The 19,352-nt window shown below is 42.8% G+C and overlaps 1 protein-coding gene across 1 annotated transcript; it reads left to right on the forward strand.

Annotated features, from left to right (window-relative positions):
- The first annotated feature begins 3,286 nt into the window (after window positions 1-3,286).
- On the forward strand, window positions 3,287-5,553 carry LOC121991528. Its single transcript, XM_042545521.1, has 5 exons — window positions 3,287-3,989; window positions 4,779-4,869; window positions 4,948-5,056; window positions 5,313-5,375; window positions 5,527-5,553. Exons 1-5 carry the CDS (start codon window positions 3,287-3,289, stop codon window positions 5,551-5,553), a joined length of 993 nt encoding a protein of 330 aa, XP_042401455.1.
- The last annotated feature ends 13,799 nt before the right edge of the window (window positions 5,554-19,352 follow it).

Here is a 19,352-nt window from a genome sequence, read left to right on the forward strand (position 1 = left end):
TTCCGGAGGATCTTCTCGGCCTCAGAAGACTGGGCGAACATCGGATGGAGGTTCTCGTCCCCCTCATCATGATCAGAAGAACTTTGGTGGGACCAGGTGTTTTCAGTGTGGGTCCAAGAGTCACACCAGGAATAGTTGCCCGTTGGATCATGCTATATGTTTCTACTGTAAACTCCCGGGGCATGAGAGTCGGGATTGTACTCTGAAAGCACAGTTGGAGGCTCCTAAAGTTACATCTCAGGGGGAATCATCCTCTCAGTCACGTTCACAGAGGAGATCGCAGAAGACCCAAAGTGCCCCACGTCAGCAACGACATCAGCCTTCTCAGGGACAGATATACCATGTGCAGGGTCAGGAGCCAGCGACTACACAGTATTCTGCCGCAGCGTTTTCTCATCAGGCATTTCCAGCACAGCAGGATTTTCATCCACATCAGCCTTACTCAGCATATCAGCAGCAGCCTCATTCTCAGTATCAGCAGCCGGTTCCCACACCTAAGATGCCAGCGCAGGCCACTTCAGGGATACCACAGCCGAGCTCAGAGGTGGGTCGTGTTTATGCTGTTACACGGGAGGAGGCACAGCGAGCTGAGGGATCGGTTTTCCGAGGTACTATTTCAGTTTATACATTTACTGCAGATTTATTGATAGATACTGGTAGTTCCCATTCATTCATATCTCGAGTATTTCTGGGTAAAATCGGGAGATTTCCTAGTCGTCGGACACACGGGCTGACAGTATCTCTACCATCTGGCGAGGTACTAAGTATTAGTCTGGAAGTCAAAGGATGTCCTTTAGACTTCAATGATCAGACTATTATGGTGGATCTGCAGGTATTGGAGATGGTGGAATTTGACATTATATTGGGCATGGATTGGCTGGCCATGAACCATGCCACAGTTGACTGCAGAGCGAGAGTAGTCACCTTCCGACCTCCCGGTTTACCATCTTGGTCATTCATCGGAACCGGGGGTGATGGGATATCAGTCATATCCGCAATGCAAGCGAGAAGATTACTGTCGCAGGGTTGTCAGGGATATTTGCTGTCTATGGTTAAAGCTGATACAGATGCATTACCACGACTTTCGGACGTTCCTATTGTTCGAGAATTTTCAGATGTATTCCCTGACGAACTTCCCGGTTTGCCTCCTAAAAGGCAAGTCGAGTTTACGATTGAGTTGGTTCCGGGAACCGCACCGGTATCCAAGACCCCTTATCGCATGGCACCAAAGGAGTTAGAGGAGCTGAAGGTTCAGTTACAGGAGCTGTTGGACAGAGGATTTATCCGTCCCAGTGTTTCTCCGTGGGGAGCACCAGTACTCTTCGTTAAGAAGAAAGACGGATCACTGAGACTATGTATTGATTACCGACAGTTGAATGCGGTCACTATCAAGAACAAATATCCACTGCCACGTATAGAAGATTTATTTGATTAGCTGAAGGACACCTGTGTATATTCAAAGATTGATTTGCGCTCAGGCTATCATCAGCTCAGGGTTGGAGATGCGGATATTCCGAAGACAGCATTTCGCACTCGTTATGGTCATTACGAGTTCTTGGTAATGCCATTTGGGCTTACCAATGCCCCAGCAGTGTTTATGGATCTGATGAACAGAGTATTCCTCGAGTATTTGGATCAGTTCGTTATTGTGTTTATCGAAGATATTCTGATATATTCACGATCTGAGGAGGAGCACATGCGACATCTTCGCATAGTTTTGGAGACGCTTCGGCGAGAACACCTCTATGCGAAGTTTAGTAAATGCGCCTTTTGGCTACCTTCGGTGGGTTTTCTTGGACATGTTGTCTCCAGCAGAGGTATATCTGTGGATCCACAGAAGATTGAGGCCATCACTGGTTGGGAGCAGCCGAAGACCGTACAGGAGATTCGTAGCTTTTTGGGATTAGCTGGGTATTATCGGTGATTTGTTGAGGGCTTTTCCAGCATAGCCTTACCATTGACTCGATTGACCCGGAAGGGAGAGAAGTTTAGCTGGACAGAATCTTGTGAGCAGAGCTTCCAGGAGCTCAAACGGAGACTTGTTACTGCACCAGTGTTAGTACTTCCTTCTGGCGTTGATGGATTTGTACTTTTCACGGATGCGTCTTATCAGGGATTGGGTGCCGTACTTATGCAGCGCGATCGTGTGGTGTCATATGCCTCACGTCAGCTGAAAGATCATGAGAGGAACTATCCAGTTCATGATTTGGAGTTGGCAGCTATCATCTTCGCACTGAAGATTTGGCGACATCATTTATATGGGATCACCTTTGAGATTTATACAGATCATAAAAGTCTCAAATATCTGTTTACCCAGAAGGAACTGAATTTGCGACAGAGAAGATGGATGGAATTCTTGAAAGACTATGACTGCACAATTAACTATCACCCGGGGAAAGCCAACGTGGTGGCTGATGCTTTGAGCAGGAAATCCCGTGGAGTTTTGGCATGTCACCGAGTGATGGTTACAGAGTTGATACAGAGCTTCTCTGAGTTGGGGTTGATGGAGCAAGCACAGACAGAGCGAGGCTTGCTAGTCACCATGGTTGCTCAGTCACCTATAGTGGAGCGTATCAAAGAAGCTCAGGCCACAGATCAGCATCTGCAGTTTTTACGTAGCAGAGTTACCTCAGGACAGCAAACAGAGTTTGCTTGTGATGATAGTGGAATTCTGTATTTCCGCGGCAGATTATGTGTCCCTGAGTCACATCCTGTCCAGGAGGACTTACTACGGGAAGCACATCGATCTAGATTTGCGATTCATCCAGGAGGTACTCGCATGTACAGGGATCTGAAACGATCATACTGGTGGAATGGTATGAAGAAGGATATTGCAGTATTTGTGGCGCAGTGTTTAGTTTGTCAGCAGATCAAGGCAGAGCATCAGAGACCAGCTGGGTTGCTGCAGAAGATAGAAATACCAGAATGGAAATGGGAGCATATCACGATGGACTTTGTAGTAGGACTACCCCGGACCCGGAAGGGTCATGATGCGATTTGGGTAATCGTTGATCGGTTAACCAAATCTGCGCACTTCTTACCGATCCGTCGGACGGATTCGTTGGATCGTTTGGCAGAGTTGTACTGTAGAGAGATCACCAGATTACATGGTATACCTCTGAGTATTATATCAGATAGAGATCCACGATTTACCTCTCGATTTTGGCGGAGTCTCCAGCAGGTCATGGGTACGGAACTCCGTTTTAGTACTGCATTTCACCCTCAAACGGATGGGCAGTCGGAGCGGACTATTCAGACATTGGAGGATCTATTGAGATCTTGTGTCATGGACTTCGGCGGTGGCTGGGAGGATCACTTGCACTTGGTGGAGTTTGCATACAATAACAGTTACCACTCAGCGATTCAGATGGTACCATTCGAGGCATTATATGGCAGAGCATGTAGATCTCCTACCTTATGGGACGAGGCTGGAGAATCGTCAGTCTTGGGCCCCCAGCGTATTCAGCGAGATGCAGAGTTAGTTGGTACCATCAGACGCAGAATGTCAGAAGCCCAGGACCGACAGAAAAGCTATGCAGATCGGAGACGGAGACCTTTAGAGTTCTCTGTGGACGATCATGTGTTCCTGCGAGTGTCTCCTGCCAAGGGAGTGAGGAGGTTTGGATTAAAAGGGAAGTTATCTCCCCGTTACATCGGACCCTTTCAGATACTTGAGAGGATCGGTGAGGTAGCATATCGACTGGCGCTGCCTCCTTCACTTGCCGGGGTGCATGATGTATTTCACGTATCTATGTTGAGGAAATATGTACCACACCCTACGCATATTTTGACAGATGTCTCGATCACCCTTCAGCCAGATGTAACATATGAGGAGGCTCCAGTGCGGATATTGGATCGTAAGGAACGTCAGCTGCGAAACAAGACAATCCGATTGGTCAAGGTTGGATGGGAGCATCATTCCGATGACGAGGCAACCTGGGAGCTGGAGGATGAGATCCGAGCGCGGTACCCACAGTTGTTTGATGAAGGTATGTAAGTTATTTCATTTAATGATTGACTTCGCATGTCGGTTGTTGTTTAATGCAATTATGTCGTAAATTTGGGGACCAAATTCTTATTAGAGGGGGAGAATGTGAGATACGGCAAAATAAAATGACCTATAATGATTTAAGGGAATTTTTTGATATTTTTCTGGATTTATTTGGAGGTCGTGTGATAATGTTTAAGGGGATAAATGGTTAAGCTTAAGGTGGTAAGGTAAATCATCATTAAGAGTGTTAGTTAAGGAGTTGTGAGGACTTAACCTAACCCAAACCCTCCCCTTATAAGCTACAGTCCAAGCCCTAAATCGCCGTCTCCTCTTATTCCTTCGTGCCTACTGCCTTCGCCGATCTCTCCCCACTTAATCTGTTCTCGCCGACGGGCTCAGCACCGACGTACGCTTGCAACCGGTTGTCGGTGCCTGGGTGCGAGATGAGTCGCCGGTCCTCCCCACGCCTGGTCGGAGGTTTTCGTTTGTGACGTCCTCCTTCGAAGTGCCTCGGTCGAGTGAGCTGATCTGACCTCGGTGAACACCGGAGCTTGAATCGCCGTACCAGAGCTTAAAGTGGGGCGCGGATCTGCATCACAAGAAACTATCTCGTCATTTCGGGGCTAGGGTTGAGTGGATCTGATCGGGTTCCCTCCGTCGATCGTGGAGGTATTCGGCAGCAAGGTAGGTGGAGGTATAGGTTATCTTAATTTGGTTTTTTGTTAAGGAAATTCGTGGTTTGGTGCTAGAATGTGAGATTTTATTGATCGAGTTTCGTTTCTAGCAGTGGCATACCGTGAGGTGTTCTGCCACAATCTCCCGCTACTGTTGTTCATCCGGGATTCCTTGGGTAAGGCCCCTGCCAATACAGATGTTAGGTTGTAGACCTTAATGTTGGTTTTAGATTGAATTCGATACTGATTGTGCATCAATTGGGATGTTTGTGATGCGTATAGCTCTGTTAAGAGCTCAGATCTGTGGATCTACAATGTGGGCAGCATCCGTGTACTAGTGCCAGCGATTTCACCTTCCGACAGCAAGCAACAGTGGGGAACTCACCGTGAGGTAAAGCTTTAGACTTTTCGAATACGTATTTATGCATTGGGGATGAAATGCATGATTTGGGAATTCAGATGAACATAGTTTCGGTTGGGAATTGTTTGATCTGAAGACATAAACTAGGGTTTTGGTTTAGGTTGTGCAAATTAGTGCGATTTCATTTGGATAATGACTGGAACTCAGATTAAATTCGCATGCCTTGTACACTAGTCTAGTTATTCTGTTTTCTATGTATTCAGTTAAATTTTGTACGTTGACACAGGACTTTGATCGAGGCGGGTATTGTGACGAGGTTGGCGTCGGTTTCGGCCTACATTTGAGGCGGGTACTTCTTAACTTGCTCCTTTAGATATCGGTTTAAGTGCATGAGTTAGTTTAGTATATGCAGTATTTATCTTGACTCCACTCATTTTATTTCTTGTGCTTGATACTTTATCCACTCAATCTTCGAGATGATCATTTTCTTATCTATACAGTCTCCCGTTGTTATTCCTGATACCTAGCAGATACTATATGCCATGCTTACCTGTTTGGTTACTGTTTATTTATGCTTAGTATTGAGCATGCGGATTCATGTAGCATACCTGATTTCCTGTTATATATATATGATTACTGTTGCATTATTCGCATCATGTCATTGCATGCATAGCCGACGACTTTGGCTCCCTTGTGGTTGAGACGGTCGTTGGCCTCGGCCACTCATGGGTAGTGGTAGCTTGGAGCGTGCCGCATGTCCTGTCATGCCCCACTCGCTCACTCATGGGTAGTGTCTGCTGGAGTCGCGGGCAGCAGGGACCCCGTCGCAAACGTAGCTATTCAGCTACTATGCAACTGCTCGGCCACTCGAGAGTAGTGGTAGCTGGAGTGTGTACAGTTTGTCATTGTCCCGGCCTCTCGTCCATACTGGGGTCATGGACTTGAGGGGTGGGCGGGAGTGACCATCCGTGCATATGCTATTGTTTTGATATACCTGCTTATGCTGTTTATGCTTACTGTTATCACATACCTGTTATATATGCTTGGACACTGATTACTATTGCAGTATACTTTATATGTGATTCTGGTAGTTATGAGCAGTACTGTAGCAGTTTACTTTATCTCAGACCTTACACTGTTAGCCTAGGATATGGTTTCAGGTATGGATATATATATACTTTGTTTACCCTGTAGTATCTGCTATTTATCTTTCCGAGACTGTATCCTTTTTGTATTCCTGTTCTTTATGTTACTCATGCACTGTCTATCCTATTACCCGCTGAGTTTTATACTCACCACCCGCATTGGTAATTTCACCAGGTAGCTGATAGCGATGCTAGTACGCTTGGAGGAGGATCCCGACTGCCGGTCCCATGTCACTTCTGAGGATGGTTTTACGGTTTTGGTTTTCATTTTATTGTGAGTTAAACCTTTGAATTTAGCATTGTAATAATTGAGCTGTGGACTTGTTATTTGTATTTGGTTGTTTTGCCGATGAGTCAAGCCGGGCCGGTCCGCGGTGAGTTTTTGTTATTTTATCTTTGTTATTCTTGTTTTCCGCTGTGTTTGTTTGTCCAGCCGTGTGGGCTGTATATTATCTGCGTGGTTGTGATATATATTTGTATATGTATTATCTGTGGTGTTGTATACCGGTTCTATTTGTCACTACTACAGGGGAGGTGCTGTCCGATTTTCGTCGGACAACCTTACTCTCGGGGCGTGACACAAATAGTCCTACCCATTGAACTTAATACTAAACCTTGGTCTAACTGGTTAGGACCCGTTTAAGGGTAGCTTCGGTCAGTTCTACTTGGCCAAATGCACCAGGTCGAAGTCATATCTTCCTAGACATGCGATGTCCAAGCTTCCCTAACGTACTATCATACAAAAACTTCACCAGTACCGTGGGTCAAGTTAAATCTAGCCCATTTTTTCTAACCTTAATTACCCTGCCGGGTAGTCTACTCTTGTTTACCCATTTCGGGTAGATTAAGTTCAGTTACCCAGTCAGGTAGTTTAGTTAGGGGTGCCAGCTATTCTGGATCCTCCTTCTAAATTTTTATTGATTTAAGTTGAATTTTAAATTTAAATTTTGAATTTTGAATTAATTTAATTTTGAATTTAATTTTGAATTTTTAATTTAAATTTTTAATTTAATTTAATTTTGAATTTTTTTTAATTTAATTTAATTTTGAATTTAATTTCAAATTTTAAATTTTAATTTTTATGGTTTTTCTATTAACTCCCCCTGGATCATAGCCTCGATATGGCCTATCGAGGTAGTGTATTTGATCCTTCGGGACCCAGTATTGACCAAGTCCAACTTGATTGACCAATTTGGACTTGGGGACCCATGCTTGGATTACCTTACTATTTGGTTTGTTTATTAAGGATAAATAAGATTTATATTTCTTTTTGGTTTTGTATCGTAGCTCAGTTCTATTATAAATTGTTCTTTGTGTCTCAAGAATTAAGTCAAGATTCTTGAAACCTAAAGAAAACTGTTCTAAAGTATTTTTTTTAAATTTTTGACCTGATTTTTCAAACCAGAGTTTTCTTCCTCAAGTTTTTGAACTTGAGTTGAATTTCCAGTCTGAACTTAGTCAGGTAATGATTTAGAGTTAGTCACTTCTTTAAGGACTACTATTTCCTTTAGAAGTGACTTGACCTTAAGGTTCGACTTAGCTAGTTTACGCAACAAATAATTGACTAGATTATTTAGACGAGGGATACTTACAGTGGGATCTGGCCCTTCGGAAATGGATACGGATCCGTGGCTTCGCTCGGACTCGGTCTCGCTCTCAGATTCGTCGATCTGGTCCCGGGTCATCAGTGCGAGTAAACTCGTCTGATCGAGTTCATCGTCAGTATCTTCTTCTGAGGATTCGTCCCATGTCGCCTTTAGGGCCTTCTTCTTTCTTTGCTTCTTATCTTCCTTTTGATTTGGGCAGTTGGCCTTGATATGCCCCTTCTGGTTACACCCGTAGCAGATAACTTCGAACTTACCTTTCGAACTTGGTTGAACCTCTTTGGTTTATACCACCTTCTTTAGATCTTTCTTGTTGAAGCCCTTCTTCTTCTTGTAGAGTTTCTTTACGAGGTTCACGAGCTCGGTTGTTAGCTCGTCGTCTTCATCGTCGGAGTCGGGATCTTCTTCCGATTCAGGTTCAGTTCTTCGTCATGCTCTCGGTTCCCGTGTTCGACTGACACCTGCAATCAAAGCAACCCCCTTCTCGGTCGGCTGTGCATTAGTCTGCTCATGTAATTCAAACTCACAGAATAATTCATCTAATTTAATACTAGATAAATCCTTAGAGACTTTGTAGGCATCTACCATTGATGCCCACAATGTGCTCCTCAGAAACGAATTTAATGCGTACCTTATGACGTCCCGATTCTCTATCTTTTGCCCTATTCCGTGGAGAGAGTTGAGGATGTCTTGAATTCTTGCGTGTAGTGAACTCGCCGTCTCACCTTCCTGCATTTTCAGATTATATAATTTATTAAGTAGTAAATCACGTTTACTTACCTTGGTATCGGAGGTTCCCTCGTGAAGTTCAATCAGCTTTTCCCAAAGCTCCTTTGCTGATGAGAATGGACCAACTCTGTTGAGCTCCTCTTTGGTCAATCCACACAAGAGGGTGCAGGTAGCTCTAGCGTTGGCTTCCACTTTCTTGATGAGGGAGGGTTCCCAGTCTTCGCAGGGAGTAGGTTTGCCATCAGTGTCAGTCGGTAGTTGGAATCCAGTTCGGATGATCATCCACATCTCGAACTGGATCTTTAGAAACGTCTCCATCCGTCCCTTCCAGTACCCGAAATCTTCTCCGGAGAAGAGCGGGGGACGGACGGTGCTGAAACCCTCTTGTTGGGCCATCGAGATAATATGCAAAAGAAAAATAAAGAAATACGTCCCAAGACTAAGTCTTGGATTAGTAGTGCGGGAGTAAAGAATTGAAAACAAAACTAACTCGAGTGGTGTTGCACCAACTTCGAGCGAATTGAAAACAAAACTAACTCGAGTGGTGTTGCACCAACTTCGAGCGAGGTCGATACGAACGAAAAAAAATTGGAATATAGTAATAATACTAATTTCAGTTGACTCCGAAAAATTTAAAACACCGTAAAAAATTGCGTGATTGGTGGTTGCACCAGATCAACGCTACCCCGCTCTGATACCAATTGTTGGATCGAGAAGCGCTAGAGGGGGGGTGAATAGCGCTCGCGGCTTTCACACTTTTCGAATTAGTACAAGTAAAAACAAATGCAGCGGAATTAAAGAAAAAGCATATGAACACAGTGGATTTACTTCGTTCGGAGCCTGTGACAACTCCTACTCGAAGGCCCGCGATCCTTAATCGCTTTCCGTGGACAACAACTATAAGCACGAGAATTATTACAATCTACGTACAGATTAAAACAGTAATTAAAAATACTGACAACACTTAGAGAATAAGAATTCTGGAGCTCAGGGTCGTCGGACAGTAGTCGCAGCACTTCGGGAACCTTTCGTTAGCAGCTAATTGCGTATAGGGATCGCTTGAAAAACTTGTTCTGAGCTGCTGGTCGAGATCCCTTATAAAGGGTGTTCAAGGCGCCTTCCACTGTTCACCAAGGCGTCTTGAATGAGCCGAGTCAGCCGCGGAGATAAGGGCTGAACTGGTCGAACCTTATCAGGTTCAAGGTGCCTCCAGCCTCTCCAAGGTGCCTTCATCAAGCTGTCCAAGGTGTAGGATCGAAAAGAATTTAGATATCTCCACAATTACATGATATTGTCCACTTTGGGCCTAGACCCTCATGGCTTTGCTCTTGGGCTCTCCCCAAAAGGCCTCATGCCAATGGAGATATCTTTTCTCTTATAAACCCATGATCTTTCCCATGTATTTCCAATATGGGACTATGTTTGCAACCTTGCAACCCCAACAATCCCCCTCTCAAACAAAGGACCATGGGCTTCCCACGTCCGATCCTCGACCCACCAGGTCTTCCTGCCCCTCGGTCTACTCGACCTACTAGGACTTCCTGCCCCTCGGTCTACCCGACCTACTAGGACTTCCTTGCCTAGCCGCAACTAGGACTTCCTGCCCCTCGGTCCACCCGACCTACTAGGACTTCCTGCCTGGTGTCTGGTCCTCTTGATCCGAACATAGGAGCCCCCACTTTCTTTGTTCGAGGTCAATATTGTACTCACATGGTTCAATCAGACCATAGCTCTTGTGCACAGTCGGCGGTTAAACCTTCTGGCAGTCCGGGCTCTGATACCACTTGTAGGATCGAAAAGAATTTAGATATCTCCACAATTACATGATATTGTCCACTTTGGGCCTAGACCCTCATGGCTTTGCTCTTGGGCTCTCCCCAAAAGGCCTCATGCCAATGGAGATATCTTTTCTCTTATAAACCCATGATCTTTCCCATGTATTTCCAATATGGGACTATATTTGCAACCTTGCAACCCCAACACAAGGCGCCTTGGCTTCCTTCAAGACGCCTCCAAGCTTGCTTCGCAGCCAGCTCAGGTTTTGCACCCGAGGCACCTCCAAGCTCCATGGAGGCGCCTCGGACACTGTTCATCCGAGGTTAATCTTTGCACTTTGGTCCCTGCAAGATACATTAATCCCAAATATACCCTGCAGCACAAAGTTAGCACATAAAACATAATAGATGTGATAATGACAGTCTCCGGACTGTCTGAGTCTGACTTCGGGTTTCTAACCGGAAATCCTAGGTCGACCCGACGCATACTGTTCCCTCTACGGGGAACGCGTCCTCACCTACTCCACTCAGGAGATTTACCTGATGTCAGTCCGGTCCTCCAGACCGACTGGACTTTTGCTCAGCACTCGAAGCTTCCGGACTTTCTGCTGGACATCCGCTTCCCGGCTAGTCCAGTCTTTCACCTAGTTCGTGACACCAGGACTTTCCACCTAGGGTTACCACCCCCTACGACTTTTGCCTGAAGCCTTCGACCTGCCAAGACTTTCCGCATAGGGTTACCAGCCCCTATGACCTAGGGTTACCATCCCCTAGGGTTTTTGCCTGCCTAACCACAGTTAGGACTTTCCTGAAACACTTAGTCAAGCATGTTATATTACAATACACCTTAACTTTGAATCCTTTGTCATTATCAAAACTCATGTTCGATCGTCGGATGCTTCCCGCACCAACATACGCTAGCGAACGAGAAGGAAGCACACGATGATTCCAAGGGATGAGAAGCCGGAGCGGAAGCTTGCTCAAGGAGAAGACCGAAAGTTGGGTTCGGGTAAGCCATATTCCGGATGGCTAAAATCACCCAAGCGAACGGAGCCGGAGCGGAAGACCCGGATCGAAGCAAGCGGAGCCGAAGCTAAAGGCCAAGAGAAAGTCAACTAAAAGTTGACTTTTCCCCTTTGGGACGCTCAGAACCCAAGTTTTATCACTTTCAACGTGGCCTTTGATCAGCGCATCGAGGATAAACTTTTATCCCATTCCAGGCACCTAGAACGCTTTCAGGTGTCCTGAGCAGGGCTATATAAGCAATCTTGCTCCCAAAAGCTCAAAACAACAAGCATTTTGAGAAATAACACTTGTACGCTTTCAGTTTTCCATTTAGCTTTCTATTTTTGTGTGATCATTGCTATAAAGAGGTTTCTCCGCCTAAAGAAGATATTAGTGAGCTTTACTTCCTTGGATTAACAACTTCCCCAGTTGTAACCAAGTAGAATCTTCTGTGCCTCTGGCTTTTTGATTTCCTTATCATTTCTTATGCAAGTGTTCTTCAATTAAGTTAGTTGTCCGAGAAAGGTTATTTTTTTTGTTTTATTTGTGCAGGGACTATTCATCCCCCTCCCCCTCCAGCGTCATAACAATTGGTATCAAAGCAAAGGCACCTCAGAAGGACTAACCACCGATTAAAATAACGAGATGGTCAGAGCTAACATCTACCCACCAACGTTCGAGGGAGAGTTCGCGTTTTGAAAATGACAAATGGAGGTATTTCTTAAAATAGATTTTAATATTTTATTAATAATGAAATATGGTTATAAAGCACCAAAGAACATAAACGGAGAAGAAATTGAAAAACACCTCTAGACCAAAAAGCAGCGCGACGACTTTACGTCAAACGGTAAGGCTGAATATCATTTAATAAGCATACTACCGGTGGAGGATCTTGACAGAATCAGCAACTACCAAAGTATGAAAGAACTTTGGGAAAAGTTCTTGAAGCTCTACTAAGAACCAATTGAAGCCAAATCCAACTCCTCGATGGACACCGAGTCGTCATCAGAAAAATCTGAGACTGAGAAAATTGTCGGGACAGCCCTTATAGCCGAATTCCTTCCTGAGGATACAAAAAGCTCATCCCAGATGAGCATCGATGAAGGGGGAGAGTCTTCGGAGGAAAGTAGCTCTACATGGGGAGCATCAGAAGTCGACAAGATAAGTCAAGTACGGTCTCTACCTCCTGACCAATTGTTTAATTTAATATTGTAGAAAGATTCTTGTAAATCAGTAATGGAAAATAAAAAATTGTTAATAGAGAATAATGAGTTAAAAAGAACTCTAGCAACAACTTGTCGATTAGAAGATTTTGACAAACTAAAAACAAAAAATGTAATGTTAAAGGAACATATACAAACTCTAAAAATTGCTGCATGTTCAAAATTCTCTGCTTCAAATTTTAGAAATGATTATAAACTAAAATGGAAATTTAAATATCACAATGGAAAAATTAGAAAATTAACAAAAAGTTAAAAAATTTCTTGTTAATCCGGTAGAAAGGAATCTATTTTGGATTCCAAGATCATGCTTGAATTATTTTGTTCAATTATTTAAAAAAAATCCTCTTGAGTTTTAACTTGTGTTCAAAATAAATTGGATCCCAATTTTTTAAAAAGAAGAATACAATATTCATCTTAAGAAAAAATCTCAATTTTTAAATATTATTTGATCTCTTTAAATATTTAATTCTTCTGCAAGAGTTACCCTTGCTAATGAAGAAAACTTTTCTGAAATTTTTTTAAACACAATATTTTTTTTCTTAAAAGAATTTTTGAAACTATAAATCTTAAAAATGTATTTTCTACTATCAAAATGCATGCTCTATTACATTTTTCAGAAAATATTTCAAGATTTCCAAAATTATTTTAAGGCTTTCACTTTCATTTTTTTTTTTTTTTTTGAGTATTCTAACTTGTGTTTAAGATTCACCAAACTTTTTAAGTCATTTTAACCTTATAACTTCTGAATTTTGTTTGTTAAATGACTTAAATTTTTTGAAAAAATAGCCTTAGATTTTTTATTTTTTTTTTATCTCATTTTTTATGTAATCAAAGGGGGAGAAGGGAAGATTAAGTTTAGGGGGGAGGTAGTAATTTCAAATTTCACTTTTTTGCACTTTAATTGCAAAATTATTGATTTTATTTTATGTTGGTTTACCCTAACTTAATTTGGGTTGCTCACATCAAAAGGGGGGAGATTGTTGGTACCTAAAGGTTGTTTTGATGTGATCAAACAAGTTAAGTTAGATCCTATTATATTTAACCTTGTGTCTAAGTGTGCAGGAACTTAGGAGCACAGGAAGTCAAGCAAAAGACGCAGCTAGCGAGAAGGACGACATGGGAGAGAAAGCCAACAGGCTCAGTGTGTCTGGGGAACGAGGTGTTACAGAAGAGTACACCGATAGACGAGAAGGGAGCGTGCGGTGTTTCTGAGGGATGAGAAGTCGGAGCGGAAGATTGCTCGAGGGGCAAAAGACGCAGCTAACAAGAAGGTTGGCATGGGAGAGAGTCGATGGGCTCGGTGCGTCTGAGGGACGAAGAGCTGCGAAAGAGTATGCTAGCGGACGAGAAGAAAGCACACGATGATTCCGAGGGACGAGAAGCTGGAGCAGAAGCTTGCTCAAGGAGAAAGCAAGAAGTTGGGTTCGGGTGAGCCCTATTGCGAATGGCCGAAATCACCTAAGTGAGCAAAGCCTGAGCGAAAGACCTGGACTGAAGCAAGTGGAACCGAAGCTGGAGACCCGGAGAGAAAGTCAACTAAAAGTTGACTTTTCTGCTTAGGGGCGCCCTGAACGATTCTGGGCGCCCGGAGCAGTCCGGGGTGCCCGGAACCATTCTGGGCGCTCGGAGCAGTTCGGGCGCCCGGAACTCTTTCGGACGCACGGAACCCAAATTTTCACTTTCGACGTGGCTTTTGACCGGCGCGTCGAGGATAAAGTTTTATCCCATTCCAACGTCTGGAACGCTTCTAGGCACCCCAAGCAAGGCTATATAAGCAGCCCTGTTCCTAGAAGCTCAGAACAACAAGCATTTTGAGAAACAACACTTGTACGCTTCCAGTTTTCCATTTAGCTTTCTATTTTTGTGCGATCATTGCTGTAAAGAGGCTTCTCCACCTAAAGGAGATATTAGTGCACTCTACTTCCTTGGATTAACAACCTCCCCAGTTGTAACGAAGTAAAATCTTCTGTGCCTCTGTCTTTTTTATTTCCTTATCATTTCTTATGCAAGTGTTCTTTAATTAAGTCAGCTGTCCAAGAAAGGTTGTTCTTTTGTTTTATTTGTGCAGGGGCTATTCATCCCCCCCCCCTCCAGCGCCATAATAATTAGTATCAAAGCAAAGATGCCTCAGAAGGACTAACCGCTGACTGAAGCAACGAGATGGTCGGAGCTAACATCTACCCACTAACATTCGAGCGGGAGTTCGCATTTTGGAAGTGACGAATGGAGGTATTTCTTAAAATAGATTTTAATATTTTATTACTAATGAAATATGGTTATGAAGCACCAAAGAACACAAATGGAGAAGAAATTGAAAACACCTCTAGACCAAAAAGCAGCGCGATGACTTTACGTCAAACGATAAGGTTGAATATCATTTAATAAGCATACTACCGGTGGAGGATCTCAACAAAATCGGCAACTATCAAAGTGTGGAAGAACTTTGGGAAAAGTTCTTGAAGCTCTACGAAGAACCAATTGAAGCCGAATCCAACTCCTCGATGAACATCGAGTCATCGTCAGAAAATTCCGAGACCGAGAAAATTGTTGGGATAACCCTTATAGCTGAATTCCTTCCTGAGGACACAGAAAGCTCATCCCAAATGAGCATCGATGAAGGGGGAGAGTCTTCGGAGGAAAGTAGCTCTACAGGGGGAGCATCAGAAGTCGACAAGGTAAGTCAGGTATAGTCTCTACCTCCTAACCAATTGTTTAATTTAATATTGTCGAAAGATTCTTGTAAATCAGTAATGGAAAATAAAAAATTGTTAACAGAGAATAATGAGTTAAAAAGAACTCTAGCAATAACTTGTCGATTAGAGGATTTCGACAAACTAAAAACAAAAAATGTAATGTTAAAGGAACATATACAAACTCTAAAAATTTCTGCATGTTCAAAATTCTCTGCTTCGAATTTTAGAAATGATTATAGACTAAAATGGAAATTTAAATATCACAATGGGAAAATTAGAAAATTAACAAAGAGCTAAAAATTTTCTTGTTAATCCGGTAGAAAGGAATCTATTTTGGATTTCAAGATCATGCTTGAATTATTTTGTTCTATTATTTTTTTAAAAAAATCCTCTTGAATTTTAACTTTTGTTCAAAATAAATTGGATCCCAATTTTTTAGAAAGAAGAATTCAATATTCATCTTAAGGTAGAATCTCAATTTTTTCATATCATTTGATCTCTTTAAATATTTAATTATTCTGCAAGATTTATCCTTGCTAACGAAGAAAACTTTTCTGAAAGTTTTTTAAACACAATATTTTTTTCTTAAAAGAATTTTTGAAATTATAAATCTTGAAAATATATTTTCTTTTGTCAAAATGCATGCTCTATTACATTTTTCAAAAAATATTTCAAGATTTTTAAAATTATTTTAAGGCTTTCACTTTCAATTTTTTTTATTGGGTATTCTCTTAGACTTGTGTTTAAGATTCATCAAATTTTTTAAGTCATTTTAACCTTATAACTTCAAAATTTTGTTTGTTAAACAACTTAAAATTTTTGAAAAAATTACTCTTAGATTTTTTTTGGTATCCCATTTTTTATGTGATCAAAGGGGAAGAAGGGAAGATTAAGTCTAGGGGAAGGTAATAATTTCAAATTTCACTTTTTCACTTTAATTGTAAAATTATTGCTTTTATTTTATGTTGATTTACCCTAACTTAACTTGGGGTACTCACATCAAAAAGGGGGAGATTGTTGGTACTCCAAGATTATTTTGATGTGATCAAACAAGTTAAGTTAGGTCCTGTTGTGTTTGACCTTATGTCTAAGTGTGCAGGAACTTAAGAGCACAGGAAGTTGAGCAAAAGACACAACTAGCGAGAAAAACGGCATGAGAGAGAGAGCCGACGGGCTCAATGCGTCTGAGGGACGAGGTGCTGCGGAAGAGTACACCGGCGGACAAGAAGGAAGCGTGTGGTGTTTCCGAGGGACGAGAAGCTAGAGCGGAAGATTGCTCGAGGAGCAAAAGACGCAGTTAGCAAGAAGGTCGGCACGGGAGAGAGTCGATGGGCTCGGTGCGTCCGAGGGACGAAGAGCTACGGAAGAGTACGCTAGCGGACGAGAATGAATCATGCGACGATTCCGAGGGACGAGAAGCCGGAGTGGAAGTTTGCTCAAGAAGAAGGCTGGAAGTTAGATTCGGGTGAGTCCTATTCTGAATGGCCGAAATCACCCAAGCGAGCGGAGCCAGAGCGGAAGACCGGGACCGAAGCAAGCGAAGCTGAAGCTGGAGGCCAAGAGAAAGTCAACTAAAAGTTGACTTTTCCCCTTTGGGGCGCCTAGAACTATTTCGGACGCCCGGAGTAGTCCGAGGTGCCCGAAACCCTTCTAGGTGCCCGAAACCCAAGTTTTATCACTTTCGACCTGGCCTTTGACCAGCGCATCGGGGATAAAGTTTTATCCCATTTGGACGTCCGAAATGCTTCCAGGTGCCTTGAGCAGGGCTATATAAGCAGCCCTGCTCCTAGAAGCTCAAAACAACAAGCATTTTGAGAAACAACACTTGTACGCTTCCAGTTTTCCATTTAGCTTTCTGTTTTTATGCGATCATTGCTGCAAAGAGACTTCTCCGCTTGAAGGAGATATTAGTGCGCTCTATTTCCTTGGATTAACAACCTCCCCAGTTGTAACCAAGTAAAATCTCATGTGCCTCTGTCTTTTTATTTCCTTATCATTTCTTATTCAAGTGTTCTTTAATTAAGTTAGTTGTCCGAGAAAGGTTGTTCTTTTATTTTATTTATGCAGGGGCTATTCATCCCCCCCCCCCTCCAGCGTCGTAACAAAAAGAACCTTAAAAGAAAAGGAAGAAGAAGAAGGCCCTAAAGGCAACTTGGGACAAGTTATCATCGGAATCTGAATCAGACTCGGATCATTTCAATCTATTAGCATTGACGGCAATTCAAGAAGATTCAAATTTAGAATTAGAGTCAGAGTACAACTCAACATCAAATTCAAGTCAAGTCATTGACTCAGATGAGTCAGCTGGTGAGGTAACTACTGGACCCCGTGGTAGTTTTGATGTGATCAACCAAGTTGATTAGGTCCTGCTGTGTTTGATCCCTGTATCTGAGTGTGCAGGAGCTTAGGAGCACAGGAAGTCGAGCGGAAGACGCAGCTAGCGAGTAGGACGGCACGGAAAGGGAGTCGACGGGCTCGGTACGTCCGAAGGACGAGAAAACTGCGGAAGAGTACTCTGGTGGGCGTGAAGAGTGTGCACGGCGTTCGAGGGACGATAAGCCGGGACGGAAGGCTGCTCGAGGAGAAGGCAGGGAATTGGGTTCGGATGAGTCCTATTCCGGTTGGCCGCAATCACCCAAAAAAACGGAGCGTCGGAAGCTGAAGAAACCAGGCTGGAAAATGAGCTGCCAGCTTGGAGGCGCCTCCAGCAGGCTTGGAGGCGCCTCCAGCTTGAAGGCGCCTTCAACAGGTCAGTTTTCACCGTTTGTGCTGCGAATAAAACTTTATCCGCTGACCGAGCTAGAGGCGCCTTAAACCTTGTTAGAGGCGCTTTGGACCCTCGGGATAGACTTTCCAAGAGCTATATAAAGGCCCCTGGAGTTATGAATTAAATAACAACTCAAGCAATCAATCTGTAAGCAATTCCTAAGCAACTAGTGAGCTTCCAAAGTGTAAAAGGTTTCTCTGCCTTCAGAGAAGGAGATTTTTCTTACTGCGCTTTTTCTACTGTCCTGGATTAACAACTTCCTTGGTTGTAACCAGATTAAATCCCTGAGTCTCTTCTGTTCCTGTTTCTTTTTCTGTTTCCTTAATTTAATTGCTATTATTTTATTGCTACATTTATTTCTGAGTTGAAATCCGAGGAGGGTATTTCTATTTTTTATTTTCAGCAATTCACCCTCCTCTTGTCGGTCTCCGCTGCATCTACAGTAACAAATTTAATTATTAAAAAATTATATGTAATTGTTGCCTATTTGACTAAGACTCTAACTAAATACAAGTCCAAAGTTAAGACTTTACTTAAGGAGATCAAAAACCTTAAGGAAAGAATTAACTTAGACTCAGTAACTCAGGTTAGTCAAATTAGAATCTCAACTCAAGTGTCACAACTTGATAAAGAGAATTCTAATTTTAAAAACCAAGTCGATGAGTTAAAGTCTACTTTGAGCAAGTTTAGGTCTGGATCTAAATATTTGAATATGATGATTGAAACTTGACATGTAGCTTATAATAAGACTGGACTTGGATTTAACCTGAGTCAAAATCATGTTTCTTATATTTCCTTAGTCAAAAGAAATACTAGAAATAAGATTGCTTGGGTTCCAAAATGATGCTTAGTTAACCATGAAGAAAATAACTGTTATTAGGTATCCATTAGTAGTTTTTGAAGTTACTACTACTATTATTGAGTGGAGTGAAAAATATGAAAGTTAAAGAAAAATACATTACATCTGCATACTCTCTCCCCTACACTTTTACCTTTTGGATCCTCTGCTTGTTCATCTTCACCGGATTTCCTGGAAGGGGAAGTCGGGTTTACCGAGTGATGTCAACAGCCAAGCTGCAAGAGAAGTCTCATCCCCTAAAGACGTCCCTCCTGGTATCCCAATCTCTCCAGCTCTCCTTGAGTTTGGAGTCCAACCCACCACAAGGTATCAATAGTTGTGTTGTGAGAGCAGTCCTTGGAGAAGACCTCTCCTCTATCATCTTCAGTTGTTTTGTCTCCTCATCCTAGTTGGCTCTTGTAGAGGTTGCACTGGTTAGCTAAATCAGAAGTCCAATAAGAGAAATATCCGTCGAGGCATGAGTGCCTTACCTTTGAAGTGACAAGCTGTCATTCCATACTTGGGAGTTGACCCCTGCCGATCTACG

Source organism: Zingiber officinale, chromosome 6B (genome assembly GCF_018446385.1).
Source record: "Zingiber officinale cultivar Zhangliang chromosome 6B, Zo_v1.1, whole genome shotgun sequence".
Lineage (NCBI taxonomy): Eukaryota > Viridiplantae > Streptophyta > Magnoliopsida > Zingiberales > Zingiberaceae > Zingiber > Zingiber officinale.